This window comes from Mesocricetus auratus, unplaced genomic scaffold (genome assembly GCF_017639785.1).
Source record: "Mesocricetus auratus isolate SY011 unplaced genomic scaffold, BCM_Maur_2.0 Super-Scaffold_100014, whole genome shotgun sequence".
NCBI lineage: Eukaryota > Metazoa > Chordata > Mammalia > Rodentia > Cricetidae > Mesocricetus > Mesocricetus auratus.
The window spans coordinates 51,910,693-51,930,478 of NW_024429197.1; the positions used below are offsets into that span (position 1 = coordinate 51,910,693).

General features: G+C 42.5%; 1 protein-coding gene across 4 annotated transcripts in view; it reads right to left on the reverse strand.

Annotated features, from left to right (window-relative positions):
* Positions 1–568: 568 nt before the first annotated feature.
* Positions 569–19,786, reverse strand: part of Adamtsl1 (ADAMTS like 1) — an 880,796-nt gene continuing 861,578 nt past the window's right edge. For 2 of the 4 annotated variants that reach the window (XM_040757202.1, XM_040757201.1), the window contains 3 exons: positions 5,448–5,557; positions 4,564–4,784; positions 569–3,120 (listed from right to left, as the gene is read on the reverse strand). In XM_040757202.1, the coding sequence (XP_040613136.1) occupies positions 3,014–3,120; positions 4,564–4,784; positions 5,448–5,557 (438 nt within the window). In that variant the 3' untranslated portion in view covers positions 569–3,013. Of the gene's footprint in view, positions 4,785–5,447; positions 5,558–19,786 lie in introns of all 4 variants that reach the window. The other 2 variants (XM_040757200.1, XM_040757203.1) reach the window with 1 other exon arrangement.

A 19,786-nucleotide genomic window follows, 5' to 3' on the forward strand; every position in this document is an offset into this window, starting at 1 on the left:
GTGTGTGTGTGTGTGTGTGTATTAAGGTGGCTATGTACACATGAGAATAATTGCACGGTTGTATGAGGGTTAAATGTAGAGACCTATGAAGCTTAGTCTCCACTTACAATGCATAACCCAAATCCCATTATGTGGCTGCCTCCTACTGTGCACAGTGCTGCCAGGAAGTCAGACTGGAGTCTAGACATGTCATGAGACAGTCCCCTTGCTTTTCTTCTACGAGGTACCATGGCATTCTTGTAGTCTCCTACATAGAGTTGTCAATGAGATAACTGGTTCTTTTAGTCAACAATTCTCAGTCAGCATGTGCTCACATCTACCAATGTCTTTCCTCTGGGTTCATTTACTGAGTTGGACTTTCTGAGCAGGGACCCCGGTTTCCCAGGGAAAGCTGGAAAAGAAAAACAAAACAAAACAAAAAAACCCCAAAACACAATTCCTCCATTTCAGCACAACATTTAAAATTGGTTGGGAACTACTCAATTTGGAAACAGGGACTTTTTTTTTTCACCCCTTTGCATAAAATATGAAGGGAATGATGAGTTCAACAGAGACTCCGACACCAAGATTTAAATAAATAAGCTGTATTATCTGTACAAAAAATATAAATACAGTCTCGAGTTTTAGAGGAGGAAGGGCCTCCCTTCCACATTTATCCAGCAGCCCCGATAATTTGTGGCACTGCTGGGTCACGATTCACAGAACAAATATTAAATGTACGTTCATCTCACGCAAGGAGGCACTCTGCTTTCCGCTTCAGACCCAAGCTCTCCAACGTGTTTGGGAAGGCACTTCCAACCTCACATTCTGACGTGTGGCAGAGCTGGAAGACGCCTGCCCTTTAGGAAATTCAAACACTGACCACCAGTTTTTAATAGCTACTGAACTGATCAACCGTATTAGTGCTACAGGATTGGTGTTTGTTCCAATTGTAACTGGTGTCACAAGCAACCCGACTTTATTGTCCCCCATCCCGCACTAGCTTTTTATAATGTACTCTGTGTACACAGGGAAAAATGGATCAGAATTAAACACCAGTTTTGTTTCTTTTAAAATTAGGAAGAATACAATTATCACCACAGAGTTTTTAGGAACACAGCTGCAGGACATTAATAAAAATCCCCCAAAGAGTTTTTGTTTTTCTGAATGACAATGAACAATTACTAATATTGCACTTTTTATACAAGAAATCCTAATAAATATTCACAAAAGATATACATAGAAACACTCTCTTTTTATTTTAAATAAACATTACACTGATTTTTAGAAACACAATTTCTTAGAGCCTATTTTTGTAATGAGGAAGAGGCCCACCCTACTTGTCCATAGCACACCTAGAGAAGACACAGATTAACACCATCTGCCACACTTAACTTCCAGGACGGCTGGGAAATGCAGCCTTGATGTCAGCGGTGGCCCTGGGGTGGGAGCATTTGGTGAGTGTGTATGTGAGAGGTGGCTTATCTGAGCGGTCCTGGGCTCTGGCTGCCTGCTCTGCTAAACTAAGGCTGCTCAGGGAAGGAAGCAAATCTCAGCGTTGATGCTTCTCTGAGGAGTGAGGATTTGTCGAGGGCTTGTGTTTTAGCCGTCTCCACAGCTGATGTGTGTTGCTGGCTCGTGTGTGCTGCTTGGCCTGCTGAGTGGTCCGTTCGCCCATTCGCCCAGTCTGGTGTGCTAATTGCACAGGTGGATAGTATTTGTGTATAGTAGTTGCGTCGGGAGGATGACTGAAAAGCTTTGGAGGACCGTGCTGTGAGCCTTTAGCTAGCTTCTTGTTTTGCCATAGCATCCCATCCCCCCAACCCCCCCTCGGCCTGCTGTGGACACACGGCAGCTCTTCTGTGGTATAGGGAGGGCCCGCAGGCCCAGTGTGTGATGGCCTGGATAAATAAAGCACATTGTGGACATGCATAGCCCCTCTGTCCTACCCTGTTCCCTGACCAACTCCGGTGGGAAGATGTTTGCCAGCCAACAGATTGCCTAATGACTCCTTTGTGAGCAGTGATTCTAGTCCCCGACCTGACATGGAGCCGCAGAGTCATTCAGGTGGAAAACCTGGAGCGCTCGTGCTCAGATGCCAGGGGCCCACAGCAGCAGTTAGTTCAGGGCCAGCGACCCTTGATTTAAAATATGGAGATGCTGGGGCACAGCCTTACTACACAGCTAGACCCCGACACCCCTTGTTGGGTTTTCCACAGCTCCAGACACAAAGGTTCCTTGGTAGAGTAGGGAGTAAAGGCACACTCCCATAACCACAGGAAGGGCACACCTTCTATCACCCAGCACGGGTACCCTGAGAAGATGCTGAATACCCTTCCCACCTCTGCCTACCTACGGAACAGCGCACGTGCCAAGGCACAGGCCTGTCAGATGGGTTTCACGTGGCTGCTGGAAAATCTGTCCTGCCTGCTAGCTCCTCCCACTAAGGAGCATGCACAAGCTCTCTTCTCCTACCTCTTCCCTTCCTCTGTCTCTTGCATAACTGTATGCTGTCTGCCCCTTCTGCTGGTCTGCTTTCTTGGTCCCTCCCCCACCCGCCAACACACACCCCAGAAGAACTGGATTCTGGCCTGGTTTCTCCTCTAGCATGGTGTTTCCCTTGTTCTTATCGTCACACCACCCAGGAAAACAAAAGAATGACACTCCTGGCTGGCCTGTGCCTGTACCTATGTGTTATAAACCCCAGTTCCTTGCTGTCCCTATGCACTATGGCTTTCTCTTCCTGTGTCTCTGAGACCCTGATTGGGAAGGAGCCAGCTCTACAAAGGAGCTGCTGTCTGCCTGGCCTGCTCTGCCACCTCCTGTAGACATCTCTCTTTCTGTTCTCAACGCTTGTTCCAGCTAACTGAATAGGAAAACATGCCAAGGTCCTTAGGAGCGTGGGTGCAGGTGGACACGGGTGTGTGGGGAGGGGCAAATAAATAAATAAAAGGAAGAAAGCATAAGTCAAGTCCAAGGTGGCTGCATGAGTCCTTTGTGTGGCCAGGGTAGAGTTCATCCCTGTGCTCTGTCTTCATGCTTTGCCGCATGTTCCGCAGCAGCGAGATCGGAACTGGCCCAGCTGGCAGAGTTTCAACTGTCTCACCTTCTCGCAGTACCTGGTGGTGTCTCTGCACTCAGCTGGGAAAGCAGGGGGAGGGGAGGAGGGGGATAGAGAGGAGATGTGAGACCGAGGCTCATGGATGCAGCTGCTGCTGAGCAGCCTAGCTGCCTGGCAAGATGCCGGCGGGGTCTACCCTGCTCGTGGTTCTGCAGCTCCTTTGGACAGCCTTCCCTTGGGCAGAGCTCAGCCACGCCCCCTTCCCCACCAGCCTGCAGCTGTCTGGTGGATGGATGGGGCCGATCTCAGGGCTGCCTTTGCTCCTGATAGCCTCTTCTACTACAGAACGGCAGTTTTAACCCCCTCCGCTTGGGATAACCTCACATCCTTGCTCGCTGTTTTCCCCATGTGGTTTTTGGCATTTTAGCGAGAGATGCTTCCCAGGGGACAGAGTTCTGTTCCTTGTGAGAGAGCATACAGGCGAGGACCTGGCTGAAGGTTCACATCCTCAGGTGCTTGGACCCCACCTCCCCTACTCAGCTTTCTTTTCTCTACCCAGGCCTCTTGTTCTTCAGCTTGTCTGGCCTTCCGGACATTGCAGTTCTTAAAAACTGGTGTGGCCTGGTTCTGGTAAGCTTTTTAAAACTCCTTGCACCGCATACCGGTACTTTTCTGAATATGGCAACCGTCAGACAGGGACACCAGCACTTCACCACAGAGAAAGGTTCATACAGCTCCCAGTAGGCTGAAAGGGAGGGGCCATCTGCCTCAGTGTGGGGACCTGATTGCTCACTGGTGTTCATTGAGGGGGGGTATTGGACTCTTACACTTATTTTTTATTGTCTATTCTTTGCAAAGATTTATCATCACCTTTTGTGAGGAAATAGCTCCAGTTTGGGCTTGGGGCTCTAAGGAGGAGAGACTAGATCCCTACCTGATTAGAATACAAATACTGGTATGGGGCTGAGGGGCTCCAGACCCAAGGGTGGAGGGAATGGAATGGCTGTCAGAACCCACGGTCTCCAGTTCCATTCCAGTGGATGCTCACGGGCTGGGAGGGAGGGGGGTCAGCAGGTCCTTGTTTGGTGTGAAGCCGAACAATGTGGGTGTAGAGCTGGCTGAGTGGCAGACATTCTGCGTGCTTCTTCAGTGCTAACAGTGTTCTGGCTTTAGTAGCCTGGTCCCTGGGAACCATATTTAGTCTTCCCCTGTGGGCACCAGCCGGGTTGACTGCCGGTGAGTTGGAGGCCAATTTTATCCAGCCCTTGGCTCTCTCTGAGCTCATGATGAAGACAGTGGAAGCCCCTGGGATACATCCTGGCATCTTTTGTGGCCTGAACACTGCACACACATCCTTGCACACACCCATGTACCCCATTTAAAATGTTCAATTCTGGCCCCAGCTCACAATCCTTAGGGGACTTGATCCATGGCCCTGTGTTCAGGCTCAGTCCCAGGGACTGCCCTCTGTACCCGATGACCCGTGGGGAATTTGCAGAATGTTCTTTGGGATTGGAACGTACTGTTTTCACATGGAGTGATGTTGCAGCGTTGCCAGTTGGCAGGCCGGGGCCCCCAGGAACACAGGTGCTCAGGCACAGCCTTGTTGGTACGGGCGTGGACACATTCCACCCGCCGGGACTGGAAGCCATAGTTGCCACAGGTCGCCGTACACAGGGTCCATAGACTGACCCTCCAGTGTACACTGCAGGCCTCTGACCAGCAGTTTTGGGTGCTCACAGGCCTGTAGGAGGAGAGTGGCAGGGTTAAGGTCTTGTCTCTGTGGGAACTAGGTTTGAAAACCAACTACAGACCCAGAGAAGTAGGTAAGTTGGGATCTTGCTCTCTGCTTGTGAATGAGTGAATGGGCATGAGCCTTTAGGTGGCCAGTCTGCTGAGAATCTATATCTGTTGCGGATATTCCTTTACACCATGTGAAGATGTGTCATTGTGACTGGTTTAATAAAAAGCTGAATGGCCATTAGCTAGGCAGGAATTGGTTAGGCAGACTTCTGAGGACAGAGAGCTCTGGGAAGAAGAGATCTAGTATATCCCCTTGTAGATGATTCCTTTCATAAGATGAGCTTGTGAAGCTCTTGTGGTCTGATGGCCATGGTCTAAGCATCTCTTGTTCACCTAGAGATTGGTGTGGATCTCTCGTGAAATCAGACCTCCCTAATGAACAACACTTATGTGTGCTTCATCCCCGAGAGAAGGAAGCCCAGCCTGGCTCATTCAACAAACACAGGGCACTGCTTGCAAGAGACTAAGGACTTGGGGTAAGATGGAAGAGGGCAGGACGGCTGACTCTCTGTGGAAGACTGGAGTAGCAACAGCATTCTTCACCATGGCTTTTTGTGCTGTTGATCCTGGGGCTGGGTAGAGGATGACCAGGGCTTTGTCTTACCTGGGGAGAGCGCTGCACTGCTCTGATGGTAAGGCGATGCCATCCCTGGTCTGGCAAAAGACTTGTCTGTGTTGCACAGCAAGGCGAGGGCCGATGCAAGGTCCATTGCACTGGGAGGGAAAAAGGAGATGCATAGCGTGTTATCTATGTCCAAGGTGGAAGCTGCAATGCTCAGGCTACTCGAGGCAGGAACACTGAGTAGGATCTCATTAGATCTGTAGATTCTCTTTCCCTTCTTTGTTGACCAAATAGCAGGTACCCACTGGCATGTGCTTTATGCTATAGTCTGTGGGCATTTCGCTAGCAAGTGGCCAGGAGAAGTGTAGCTTAAACCACAGAAGGCTGACCTAGATTAACCCAAGAAAGACTTTTGTCATGTGCTGGGATTGTGGTGGTATGTTTCAGAAGAATTCTCAATACCATATCAGATAAAATTGATCATTTTAACCTCTTAAAATAACTTTTTGTAAATTATAGTACATGTGAGTAAAACAAAATATTTAGTGGTGAAACCTGAGAAGATGAATCTAGAGGCTGCATGGTGCTATCCCCACCTTAGACGGGACCTGTTGCTGGGTTAACATGCTGTTGACCCTCTTGACATCTATTACTGTTTTTGTCTAAGAGACTCTGAAACTTATGTGCCCCCAGTTGTATATGGGCAAAGGAAAAGCATACAAACAAAATATACCATGTAGTAGCCTGCCTCCACTCACTCCTCCTCTCCAGACACAACTGATACCAGGATAAAAAATTGACTGTTCATCTGGTTTTGATGATTAGTAGCTTTATAATTATAATCAATGAAAATAGTCCTGCTACAAGCATTTGGTGTGTGCTGCTTCATGCTTCCAGCATGCATCTTTGTTGGGTATGTGTTCATGGCATGCATATGTCCATATTTAAGAGGCATCGTCTACTCTGGGCTACGAGTCCATTTGCCCATTTTCTTCTCCAGTCACAGGTTTAAATCTCTGGAATTTCTTCAATGGTTATTTAGTTTAGACATTGAGCATTCTATTAAGTACATACTTGTATCTTATCTTGGCTTGATTTGTAACTATTGTCTACTAAAACTATTACATTTTTATTGGATAATTTTTCACTTTGATAAAGTCTTCCCCACTTTTGTACCTTATTCCTTTAGAGTCAGCTATTTTATATGTTTCTTGTGTGTTTTAGACATGTCCCTTGCTTGTCTAGGGGTTTTAATTGTAATCGTTTTCTCTTTTACGAAGTTCACCCCATTCATTCAAATGATGTCTTCCCATAAAGCCCAGACTTTGACTTAGCTCAATTTATTAATCACAATCATGTTTTGTGTTGATTTTATATAAATTATTTTGTTTTATATAATTAGTCTGACATATATGGTCACTTATTGCTTAATGATGGAGACACATTTGAATTTTTTACACTTTTTTTATTATATATTTAAATTAGAAACAAGCTTGCTTCCCATGTGAGTCCTAGCTCCCTCTCCCTCCCCTCCACGCCAACTCCCTCCCTCAGCCTCCCCAGTCCCCCACCATTCCCCACTCCATTCCCCAGGGAGGGTAAGGCCCTCCATGGGGGATCTCTAGAGTCTGTCATTTCGTCCCCAAAGTGTCCAAATTGAGAAAGCATCCCTCATTGTGGGATGGGTCCCCAAAGTTCATTTGTGTGCCAGGGATAAATATTGATCTACTATCCCAAAACCCCATAGATTGCCTGAGTCTCCTCACTGACACCCACATTCAGGGTGTCTGGATTAGTCCTAGGCTGGCCTCTCAGCCATCAGTCTGAGGTCCAAGATCTCCCCCTTGTTCAGGTCAGCTGATTCTCTGGGATTCACCAGCTCAGTCTTGACCCCTTTGCTCATCACTCCTCCCTCTCTGTCACTGGGTTCCAGGAGTTCAGTTCAGTATTTAGCTGTGGGTGTTTGCCTCTGCTTCTGTCTGTTACTGGATGGAGGCTCTAAGATGGTATGTAAGATAGTCGTCAAAATCATTATCAGAGAGGAGCATTTAAAGTAGTCTCTCCACTATTGCTTAGTTTGCCAGTTGGTGTCATCCTTGTACCTCTCTGGAGTTCTCATTAGTGCCAGATCTCCCCTCAAACCTAGAATGGCTCCCTCTATTATGGTATCTCTCATCCTGCTCTCCTCTATTCTTCCCCCAATTCAACTTTCCTGCTCCTCCATGTCCTCCTCTCCCTTCAGCTTGTCTCCCTCTCTTTTTCCTGGCTCCCTTTCCCTTCCCCCACCCTGTGCTCCCAATCTGCTCAGCAGACCTTGCCTCATTCCACCTTCTCTGGGGTACCATGTATATCTCTCTTAGGGTCCTTCCTGTTTCCCTGCCTCTCTGGCAATGGGATTGGAGACTGGCACTCCCTTGATTCATGTCTAACATCTATATATGAGTGAGTACATACCATGTTTGCCTTTTTGTTGCTGGGTTACTTCTCTCAGAATGATTTTTTCTAGTGCCATCCATTTGCCTGCAAATTTCAGGATTCCATTTTTTTTCTGCTGAATAGTATTCCATTGTGTCAATGTACCACATTTTCTCTATCCACTCTTCAGGTTGCTTCCAGGTTCTGGCTATTACAAGTAGTGCTGCTATAAATATAGTGGAACAGATGTCCTTGTATGAATGTGCATCTTTTGGGTATATGCCTAACAGTGGAATTGCTGGGTCTTGTGGTAGACTGATTCCCATTTTCTTGAGGAAACAATTTATTAATTGTTGATGTCAGTGTCTGTGCTACTGGTGTTATGCTCAGGAAGCAGTCTCCTGTAGCAATTCGTTCAAGGGTACCTCCCACTTTCTCTTCTAACAGGTTCAGTGTGACTGGATTTATGTTGAGGTCTTTAATCCATTTGGACTTACGTTTTGTGCATGCTGATAGACAGGGATCTATCTGCAATCTTCTACATGCCAGCATCCAGTTATGCCAGCACCATTTGTTGAAGATGCTATCTTTTTTCATTGTATAATTTTAGCTTCTTTGTCAAAAACCAAGTGCATGTGTGGGTTAATATCAGGGTTTTCTATTTGATTCCATTGGCCTACCTGTCTATTTTTGTGCCAATACCAAGCTGTTTTCAGCACTATAGCTCTATAATAGAGCTTGAAGTCAGGGATGATGAAGTCTCTGGACATTGCCTTGTTGAACAGGATGGTTTTGGCTAACCTGGGTCTTTTGTTTTTCCATATAAAGTTGAGAATTGTTCTTTCAAGGTCTGTGAAGAATTGTGCTTTCAATGGGGATAGCATTGAATCTGTAGGTTGCTTTTGGCAAGATTGACATTTTTACTATGTTGATCCTACCTATCCAAGAACATGGGAGATCTCTCCATTTTCTGGTGTCTTCTTTAATTTATTTCTTTAAAGACTCAAAGTTCTTGCGATACAGGTCTTTCACTTGTTTGGTTAGGGTTACCCAAGGTATTTTATGTTGTTTGTGGCAATTGTAAAGGGTGATGGTTCTCTGATTTTATCAGCCCTTTTATCATCTGTATATAGTAGGGCTACTGATTTTCTTGAGTTGCTCTTGTATCCTGCCACTTTGCTGAAGGTATTTATCAGCTTTTGGAGTTCCCTGGGAGAATTTTTTGGGTCACTTATGTAAACTATCATGTCATCTGCAAGTAGTGAATGTTTTACCTCTTCCTTTCCAATTTGTATTCCCTTGATCTCTTTTTGTTGTCTTATTGCTCTGGTTAGAACTTCAAGTACAATATTGAAGAGGTATGGAGAGAGTGGGCAGCCTCGTCTTGCTCCTGATTTTAGAGGAATTGCTTTGAGTTTCTGTCCATTTAGTTTGATGTTGGCTGTTGGTTTGCTGTATATAGCCTTTATTTATTTATTTTTGTTTTTTATTTTAATTTTAAATAGCTTGTTTTACATGTCAATCCCAGTTCCCTCTCCCTCCCCTCCTCCCGCATTCCCCCCCCCCATCCTCCCACCCTATTGTCAATTCCTTCCGCATAGGGGATATCTAGAGTCTATCATTTCACTCAGGGTAGGGTCCAGGCACTTCCCTGAGAGTCCAGGCAGAGAGAGCAACCCTCTTTGTGTTATGGACACACGATGTCTGTTAGTATTTGAGGGATAAACACTGATCCACTGCTCAGGACCCCATAGGTAGCCCAGGCCTCCTCACTGACTCTCACATTCAGGGGGTCTGGATTGGTCCCATGCTGGCCTCCCAGCTGTCGGTCTGTGGTCCAAGAGCTCTCCCCTGTTCGGATCAGCTGTCTCTTCTGGTTTTGCCAGCCCATTCTTTGCCAATTTGCTCATCGCTCCTCTGTCTCTGTCGCTGGGTTCCTTGGGTTCTGTTCAGTATTTAAATGTGGGTGTTTGCCTCTGCTTCCATCAGTCACTGGATGAAGGCTCCAGGATGGTTATAGACATCAAGTTCACTATCAGGAATGGGCATTCGAGGTGGTCTCTCCACTATTACTTAGCTTACCAATTGGTGTCATCCCTTTAGATCACTAGAGGTCACAATGGTGCCTGATCTGTCTTCTAACCTATGATTCCCTCTTCCCCCTATCCTACCCCCCCAGTCAACCTTCCTGCTCCCCCTGACCTACTCTCTCTTCCACTTCTCCCCCTCTCTATTTCCCAGGTCCCCCTGCCCCCCACCCCTCGCCGTGTTCCCCATCTGTTCAGAGGATCTTGCCTCATTTCTCTTCTCTTGGGTACCATGCATATCTTTTAGGTTCTTTCCTGTTTCCCAGACTCTCTGTCAGTGGAAGTGCAAACTGGCACTCTCCTGATCCATGTTTAAAATCCATATATAAGTGAGTACATACCATGTTTGTCTTTTTGTGACTGGGTTACCTCTCTCAGGATGGTTTCTTCCAGTGCTATCCATTTACCTTCGAATTTCAAGATTCCATTGTTTTTTTCTGCTGAGTAATACTCCATTGTGTAAATGTTCCACATTTTCTCTATCCACTCTTCAGTTGAGGGGCATCTAGGTTGCTTCCAGGTTCTGGCTATTACAAATAATTCTGCTATGAACACAGTGGAGCAGATGTCCTTGTTGTATGAATTTGCCTCCTTTGGATATATGCCTAAGAGTGGAATTGCTGGGTCTTGTGGTAGATTGATTCCCATTTTCCTGAGGAATCGCCATACTGCTTTCCAAAGTGGCTGTACGAGTGGAGGAGTGTTCCCCTCTCTCCACATCCTCTCCAGCATAAATTGTCTTCCGTGATTTTGATTTTAGCCATTCTGACAGGAGTAAGATGGTATCTCAAAGTTGTTTTGATTTGCATTTCCCTGATGGCTAAGGATGTTGAGCACTTTCTTAAGTGTCTCTTGGCCATTTTAGCCTCCTCTATTGAGAATTTTCTGTTTATTTCTGTACCCCAGCTTTTAATTGGATCTTTTGGTGTTTTGGAGACTTGCTTCTTGAGTTCTTTGTAAATTTTGGAGATTAGCCCTCTGTCAGATGTGGGGTCAGTGAATATCTTTTCCCATTCTGTGGACTGCCTTTCTGTCTTGTTGACTATGTCCTGTGCCTTACAGAAGCTTTTTAGTTTCATGAGGTCCCATTTGTTAATTGTTGATCTCAGTGTCTGTGCCACTGGTGTTATGTTCAGGAAGTGGTCTCCTGTACCAACTCGTTGAAAAGTATCTCCCACTTTCTCTTCTAAAAGTTTCAGTGTGGCTGGATTTATGCGATAAACATGGATCTATCTGCAGTCTTCTGATAACCAGTACCCAGTTATGCCAGCACCATTTATTGAAGATGCTTTCTTTTTTTCCATTGTATAGTTTTAGCTTCTTTGTCAAAAATCAAGTGTTCATAGGTGTGTGGGTTAAAATCAGGGTTTTCAATTTGGTTCCATTGGTCTACCTGCCTATTTTTGTGCCAATACCAAGCTGTTTTCAGGACTATAGCTCCATAATAGAGCTTGAAGTCAGGTATGGTGATAGCTTTTATTATGTTTAGGTATGTTCCTGTTATCCCTGATCTCTCCAAGACCTTATCATGGAGGGGTGTTGGATTTTGTCAAAGACTTTTTCAGCATCTAGTGAGATGATCATGTGATTTTATGTTTCTCAACTTGTTTATATGGTGGGTTACATTGATGGATTTTCGTATGTTGAACCATCCCTGCATCCCTGGGATGAAACCTACTTGATCATGGTAGATGAGTTTTCTGATGTGTTCTTGGATCCGATTTGCCAGTATTTTATTGAGTATTTTTGCATCAATGTTCATGAGGGATATTGGTCTGAAGTTCTCTTTCTTAGTTGTGTCTTTGTGTGGCTTGGGTATCAATGTTATTGAAGCCTCGTAAAAGAGTTTGGCAAAGACTCTCCTGCTTCTATTGCATGGAATACTTTGAGGAGAATTGGTATAACCTATTCTTTGAATTTCTGGTAAAATTCTGCACTGAAGCCATCTGGCCCTGGGCTTTTTTTGGTTGAGAGACTTTTGATGACTTTTTCTATTTCCTTAGTTGTTTTAGGTCTATTTAAATTGCTTATCTGTTCTTGATTTAATTTTGGCAGGTGATATCTATCCAGAAAGTTGTCCATTTCCTTTAAATTTTGGAATTTTGTGGAGTACAGGTTTTCAAAGTATGACCTGATGATTCTCTGGATTTTCTCAGTTTCTGTTGTTATATTCCCCTTTTTCATTTCTGATTTTGTTAATTTGCATGTTCACATTCTGCCGTTTGGTGAGTTTGGATAAAGGTTTGTCTATCTTGTTTTTCTCAAAGAATCAGCTCCTTGTTAATTGATTCTTTGTATCTTTTTCCTAGTTTCTACTTTATTGAGTTTAGCCCTCAATTTGATTCTTTCCTGGTGTCTACTCCTCCTGGGTGGGTTTGCTTCTTTTTGTTTTAGCTTTCAGTTGTACTGTTAATTCTCTAGTATGACTATTCTCCAGTTTCTTCATGTGGGTACTTAGTGCTATGAACTTTCCTCTTAGCACTGCTTTCAAAGTGGGTATGTTGTGTCTTCATTCTCATTGAATTCTAGGAAGTCTTTAATTTCTTCTGTAACCTAGGAGTGGTGCAATTGTGTATTATTCAATTTCCATGAGTTTGTAGGGTTTCTGTGATTTGTGTTGTTGTTGAATTCTAACTTTAAAGCATGGTGGTCTGATAAGATACATGAAATTATTCCAATTTTTTGTGCCTGTTGAGATTTGATATATTGCCAAGTATGTGGTCGATATTTGAGAAGAAGGTATATTCTTTTGTGTTTGGATGGAATGTTCTATAGATGTCAGTCAAACCCAATTGGGTCATAACTTCTATTTGTTTCTTTAAGTTTCTGTCTGGTAGTCCTGTCTAGTGGTGAGAGTGGGGTGTTGAAGTCTCCCACTATAAGTGTGTGAAGTTTTATGTGTGGTTTGAGTTTTAGTAATGTCTCTTTTACAAATGTGGATGCCTTTGTATTTGGGGCATAGATATTCAGAATTGAGACTTCATCTTGGTGGATTTCTCCTGTGATGAATAGGAAATGACCATCTTCATCTCTTTTGATTGATTTCAGTTTAAAGTCTCGTTTATTAGATATTAGGATTGATACCCGTGCTTGTTTCTTGGGTCCATTGATTGGAGAATCTTTTCCCAATCCTTAACTCTGAGGTAACATCTCTCTTTGAAGCTGAGATGTGTTTCTTGTATACAGCAGATTGATGGATTCTGTCTTTGAATCCATTCTGTTAGCCTGTGCTTTTTTATGGGCAAGTTAAGACCATTAATATTGAGGGATATTAATGACCTTTGATTGTTCATTCTTGTTTGTTTTGGAATGGTTGATGGTAGTGGAATTGTGTGTGGATTTCCACCCCTTTTCTCTTTTGGCTGTTGGTAAAGTGGGATTATTTACCTATGTTTGTCTGGTTGAAGCTAACTTCCTTGGATTGGAGTTTTCCTTCTAGAACTTTCTGTAGGGCTGGGTTGGTAGATATGTATTGTTTAAATCTGGTTTTGTCATAGAATATTTTGTTTTCTCCATCTATATTGATTGAAAGCTTTGCTGGTAGTTTGGGCTAGCATCCGTTGTCTCTTAGTGTTGAAAGAATATCTATCCAGGACCTTCTGGTTTCCAGAGTTTCCATGGAGAAGCCAGGTTTAATTCTGACAGGTTTGCCTTTATATGTTATTTGACCTTTTTCCTTAGCTTCTCTAAGTATTCTTTCTTTCTTCTGTATGCTTTGGGTCTTTATTATTATGTGGCGAGGGGACTTTTTTTTGTGGTCCACTCTATTTGGTGTTCTGTAAGCTTCTTTTATCTTCATTGGCATGTCTTTCTTTAGGTTGGGAAAGTTTTCTTCTATGATTTTGTTGAATATGTATTCTGCCCCTTTAAGTTGAGTTTCTTCACCGTCTTCTATACCTATTATTTTTAGGTTTAGTCTTTTCCCATATTTCCTGGATGTTTTGTGTTAGTGATTTGTTGGACATAAGATTTTCTTTGGTCGATGAATCTATTTCTCCTAGTGTCTTCAACACCTGAGATTCTCTCTTCCATCGATTGTTGGCTATGCTTGCATCTGTACGACCTGACCATTTCCCCAGTTTTTATATTTCCAGCAATCCTTCAGACGGTTTTTTTATTGTCTCCATGTCAGCTCTCAAACCTTGCATTGTTTGAATTGTTTCTTGTAATTTTTGCTTCGTGTTTTCCTCCCTTTCTTGCATTTGTTGGATTTTTTTGGTTTACTTTTCTCTTCCATTTCTTTAAGGGATTTTCTCATATCCTCTTTGAGGGCCTCTATCATTTTCATGAAGGTGTTTTTAAGGTCATTTCCTTCTGCTTCATCTGCACTGGGGTGTTCAGGTCTTGCTGGTGTAGAATCTCTAGACTCTGGTGGTGTCATATTTGTTTTTTGGTTGCTGAGTGTGTTCTTATATTGCTTCTTTCCCATCACTTCTTCCAGTGAGTATAGAAAGAGTCTCTTCCTCTCTTGGTGGGCAGGCAACCATGGTACCCTTTCAGTAGGTGCAACAAATCCAATACTCTCTGGCCTCTGCTCTCTGTTGTCTGTTCTCTGCCCTCTTCCCTGAGTATGGGCAGGAGTGGACCAGCTCTCTCTGCAGGCTCCTGGTAGCTTGGTCGTCAGTCCAAGGGCAAGTCGACCTGGCTTTAGTCCCCAGGTAAGGGGATCTGAGAGAGGGCGAGCAGGAGGGATTCCGATCTAAGATGGGTACCCAGAGCTCACCTCTGGCCTCTGCCCTGAGTGTGGGCAGAAGTGAACCTGCTATCTCTGCAGGTTCCTGGTCACTTGGTTGTCAGTCCTAGGGCTAGTCGATGTGGCTGCAGTCTTGAATTTTTCTTTTTGGTAAGTGATATCACTATTATGCAACCATCATGCAGTATACATAAACCAAGATAGCTATGATGTCATCAGGTTAATACAATTTTTAAAATTTGTTTGTTCTCCTTTCATATGTTGCATCCCAACCAAAGTTCTCCCTCACCTTTCACTCCTCTCAACTCCTGTCCATTTTTTCTTCCCTAGATTCACACCTTTCAGGAACATCAAACAAACATGGCATAAAAAGACACAGTAAAACTAGGCACATAGCCTCATATCAAGGCTGAGGCAACCTAGTAGAAGAAAAAGGGTCCCAAAAGCAGGCTAGAGAGTCAGAGATAAACCCCACTCCTACTGTTAGGAGTCTCACAAGGACACCAAGATACACGACCATAACATAGATACAGAGGACTTAGGTCAGATCTATGCAGGCTCCAGGATTGTTGCTTCAGTCTCTATGAGGCCCTATGAGCCCTGCTGACTGTTTCTGTGGGCTGTGTTCTTATGGTGTTCTTGACCCTTTTAGCTCCTCCAGCCTTCCTCTTCTTCCTAGGGAGTCCCTGAGCTTCACCCAATATTTGGCTGTGGGTTGTTGCATCTGCTCCCATCAGTTGCTGGATGAAACCTCTCTGATGATGATTGGAGTAGGCTCCAGTTTTATGAGTAGAGCTGAATATCATTAGGACTCATCTAATTTTTTTTTAATTTTGGACATTTATGTTCTACCTATCCTAGGTTTCTGTGCTATCGAGCCTCTGGTACCTGGCCATCCAGGCAGTGTCAGGCATGGGTCTCAATTTGTACCAGCTATTGGCTGGACACTCCTACAAATTCTGCACCACCTGTACCCCAGTACATCTTGCAGGCAGGACAAATCATAGGTCAAAGGTTTTGTGGTTGGGTTGAGGTCCTAGTCCCACCACTGGGAGTCTTTCCTGGTTACAGAAGATGGCCAGTTCAGGCTCCATATCCCGCTTTACTAGGCATCTTCACTAGGGTCACTATCATAGATTGCAGGCAGTATCCATTGCACTAGGTTTCCACATTGATCCCCAGGTGTCCCCCAAATTCCAGTCATCTCTACCAGTATTCTTTCCCTATTCCTCCCAACCCTAACTGATCCCTCCTATTCCAATCCCCACCTGCCCCCAGTTCACCCATATAGTCTATTTCCTCTTCCAAGGAGATCCACGCATCCCACCTTGAGCCCTCTTTCTTATTTGACCTCTCTGCGTCTATGGATTGTAGCATGATTATCCTTTACTTAACAGCTAATATCCACTCATAAGTGAGTACATACCATGTTTATCTTTCTGTGTCTGGGTTATCTCACTCAACATAATTTGTTTCTAGTTCCATCCATTTGTTTGCAAATTTTATGATGCCACTTTTTTTAACAGTCGACTAGTACTCTACTGTATAAATGTACCACATTTTCTTTATCAGTTCTATGGTTGAGGTACATCTAGGTTGTTTCCAGTTTCTGGCTATTATGAATAAATCTGCTATGATCATACTTGAGCAAGTGTTCTTGTGGTTATATAAGAAGTTGGCACTCCTACTAGCAATGGAGGAATGTTTCCCTTGCTCTACATCCTTGCCAGCATGATATGTCCCTTGTGTTTTTATTCTTAGCTATTATGACAGGTATAAGATGGAATCTCAGAGTTATTTTGACTTGCATTTCCCTGTTCTCAGTCATTTGAGATTCCATTGTTGAGAATTCAGTGTTTAGATATGTACCCCACCTTTTAATTGGATTATTTGGTTTGTTTATGTCTAGTTTTTTGAATTCTTTATATATTTTGGATATTAGCCCTCTTTCAGATGTGGAGTTGGTGAAAATCTTTTCCCAATCTGGGAATTTTGTCTTACTATGTCCTTTGCCTTACAAAAGCTTTTCAGTTTCATGAGGTTCCATTTATAAATTGTTGGTCTTAGTGTCTGCACTGCTGGTGTTCTGTTCAGGAAATTGTGCCAAAGTTCAGGCTATTCCTTACTTTTTCTTCTATCAGGTTCAGTGTACCTGGTTTTCTTTTGAGGTCTTTGATCCAGTTGGACTTGAGTTTTTATGCAGGGTGATAGATATGAATCTATTTGCATTCTTCTACATGCAGACATCCAGTTAGAGCAGCGCCATTTGTTGAAGATGCTTTCTTTTTTTCCATTGTATATTTCTGGCTTCTTTATCAAAAATAACGTGTCTATAGTTACATGGATTCACATGAGTCTTTGATTAGATTCTATTGATAAACTTGCCTGTTTTTATGCCAATACAATGTGGTTTTTATTATTATAGCTTTGTAGTATATGTGGTTCCCTAATAGAATTTTTGGGATCATTTATGTATAATATCATATCATCTGAAAATAATGATCCTTTGGCTTCTTCCTTTTCAATATGTATTCCCCTTGATTTTCTTTAGTTATCTTATTGCTTGATCTAGAACTTCAAGTTCTATATTGAATATATATGGAGAGAGAGGATAGCCTTGTCTCGTTCCTGATTTTAGTGGAATTTCTTTGAGTTTCTTTCCATTTAATTTGATGTTGCTATAGGCTTGCTGTAAAATACCTTTATTTGTTTAGGTTTGTCCTTTGTATCCCTGATGTCTCCAAGACTTTTATCATGAAGGGGTGTTGGATTTTGTTGAAGACCTTTTCAACACCTAATGAAATGATCATGTGGTTTTACTTCTTTCACTTTGTTTATATGGTGGGATACATTTGCAGATTTTCATATGTTGAACCATTCCGGCATCTTTGGAAAACAGCCTACTTGATCATAGTAGATAATCTTTTTGATGTGTTCTTAGATTCAGTTTGTGAGTATTTTATTGAGCATTTTTGTATCATTGTTCATGAGGGAAATTCATCTGTTATTCTCTTTGTTGAATCTTTGTGCAGTTTGGGGATAACAGTGATTATGGCCTCATAAAATGAATTTGGCAATGTTCCTTCTGTTTCTATTTTGTAGATAATTTGAGGAATACTGGCATTAGCTCTTCTTTGAAAGTCTGGTAGAAATTTTGTGCTAAAAACTGTCTGGCCCTGGGCTTGTTTTGGTTGGGAGAATTTTTAAAAAATATATTTATTAATTTGTTATGTATACAGTGTTCTGCCTGCATATATCCATGTGTGCCAGAAGAGGGCATCAGACTACATTACAGATGGTGGTGAGCCACCATGTGGTTGCTGGGAATTGAACTCAGGACCTCTGGAAAAACCCCTCAGCCATTTCTCCAGCCCCAGTTGGGAGACTTTTAATGACTGTGTCTATTTAAATTGTTTATCTGATTTTGATTTAACTTTGGTAGGTATTATATTTCAATTTTGTGGAGTACAGGTTTTTGAAGTATGATCTTATTTTTCTCTGGATTTCCTTGGTGTCTGATTCTCTGTCTTTTACTTAGGTTGGATAAAGGTTTGTCTATCATGTTGATTTTCTTAAAGAACTAATTCTTTGTTTCATTGGTTCTTTGTATTATTCTTTGTTTCTATTTAATTGATCTCATCTGTTTTTATTATTTCCTGTCATTTACTTGTCTTTTTTTTTGTTCTAGAGCTTTCAGATGTGCCCTTAAGTTGCTAGTATGACATCTCCCCAATTTCTTTATGAAGACACAGAGTGCTATGAAATTTTCTCTGAGCACTGCTTTCATTGTGTCTCTTAAGTTTGGATATGTTGTACATTCATTTTCATTGAATTCTAGGAAGTCTGTAATTTCTTTATTTCTGCCTTGACCCAGGAGCAATTCAGTGGAGCATTGTTCAGTTTCCATGAGTTTATAGGCTTTCTGTTGTTGTTGATGACCAGCTTTAATCCATGGTCTGATAGGATTCAGGGGGTTATTTCGATATTTTGTATCTGTTGAGACTTGCTTTGTGAGCAAGTATGTGGTCAATTTTGGAGAAAGTTCAACATGTTAATGAGAAGAAGATATATTCTTTTGTGTTTGAGTGAGATGTTCTGTAGATGTCTCTTAGGTTCATTTGAGTCATAACACCTATTAGCTTCATTATTTCTGTTTAGTTTTTGTCTGGATGACCTGTCTACTGGTGAGAGTGGGTATTGAAATCTCTTACTATTAATGTATGAGATTCAATGTGTGATTTAAGCTTTAGTCTTGTTTCTTTAACAAATGTGGGTGCCCCTGCACAGATATTTTAATTAAGGATTAATTAAAATCATTTTGTTGGATTTTTCTTTTGATGACCATGAAGTATCCTTTCCTGTCACTTTTAATTTTGACTTGAAGTCTATTTTGTTAGTTGTTAAAATGGCTAACATCACCAGTTTGCTTCTTATGTCCTTTTGGTTGGGAAAATCTTTTTCCAACCCTTTACTCTGAGGTAATGCCTATCTTTGATGTTGAGGTGTGTTTCTTGTATACAGCAGAAGGATGAATCCTGGTTTCCCATTCATTCTGTTAGTTTGTGTCTTCTTATTGGGGAATTGTATCCATTGATAATTTAGATATTACTTATCAATGATTGTTAATTCCTGTTATTTTGTTGTTAATGGTAGTGTATGTTTCCCTTGTTTTTGTTTTGATGGTGTGAGATTTTTTTTCCTGTGGTTTCATGGATTAACCTCCTTGGGTTGGAGTTTTCTTTCTAGTATCTTCTGTAGGGCTATATTTGTAATTAGATATTGTTTGATTTGACATTATCATGGAATATCTTATTTTCTTCATCTATGGTGATCAAAAATTTTTCTGGTATAGTAGGTTGGGCTGGCATCTGTGGTCTCTTAGAGTCTGCAGGACATCTGTCCATGCTCTTCTTCTGGCTTTTAGAGTCTCAATTGAGAAGTTAGGTATAATTCTGATAGGTCTACATTTATATGTTACTTGGCCTTTTCCCCTTGCAGATGTTAATATTCTTTCTTTGTTCTATATATTTGTTTTGATTATTAAGTGGTGAAGGGGGGGTCTTTCTTTTCTGGTCTAATCTGTTTGCTTCTTGCTCTGTTATAAGCATGTCCTTCATTAGCTGAGGGAAATTTTCTTCTGTGATTTTGCTGAAAGTATTTTTTTTTTTGGTCTTTGACTGGAATTC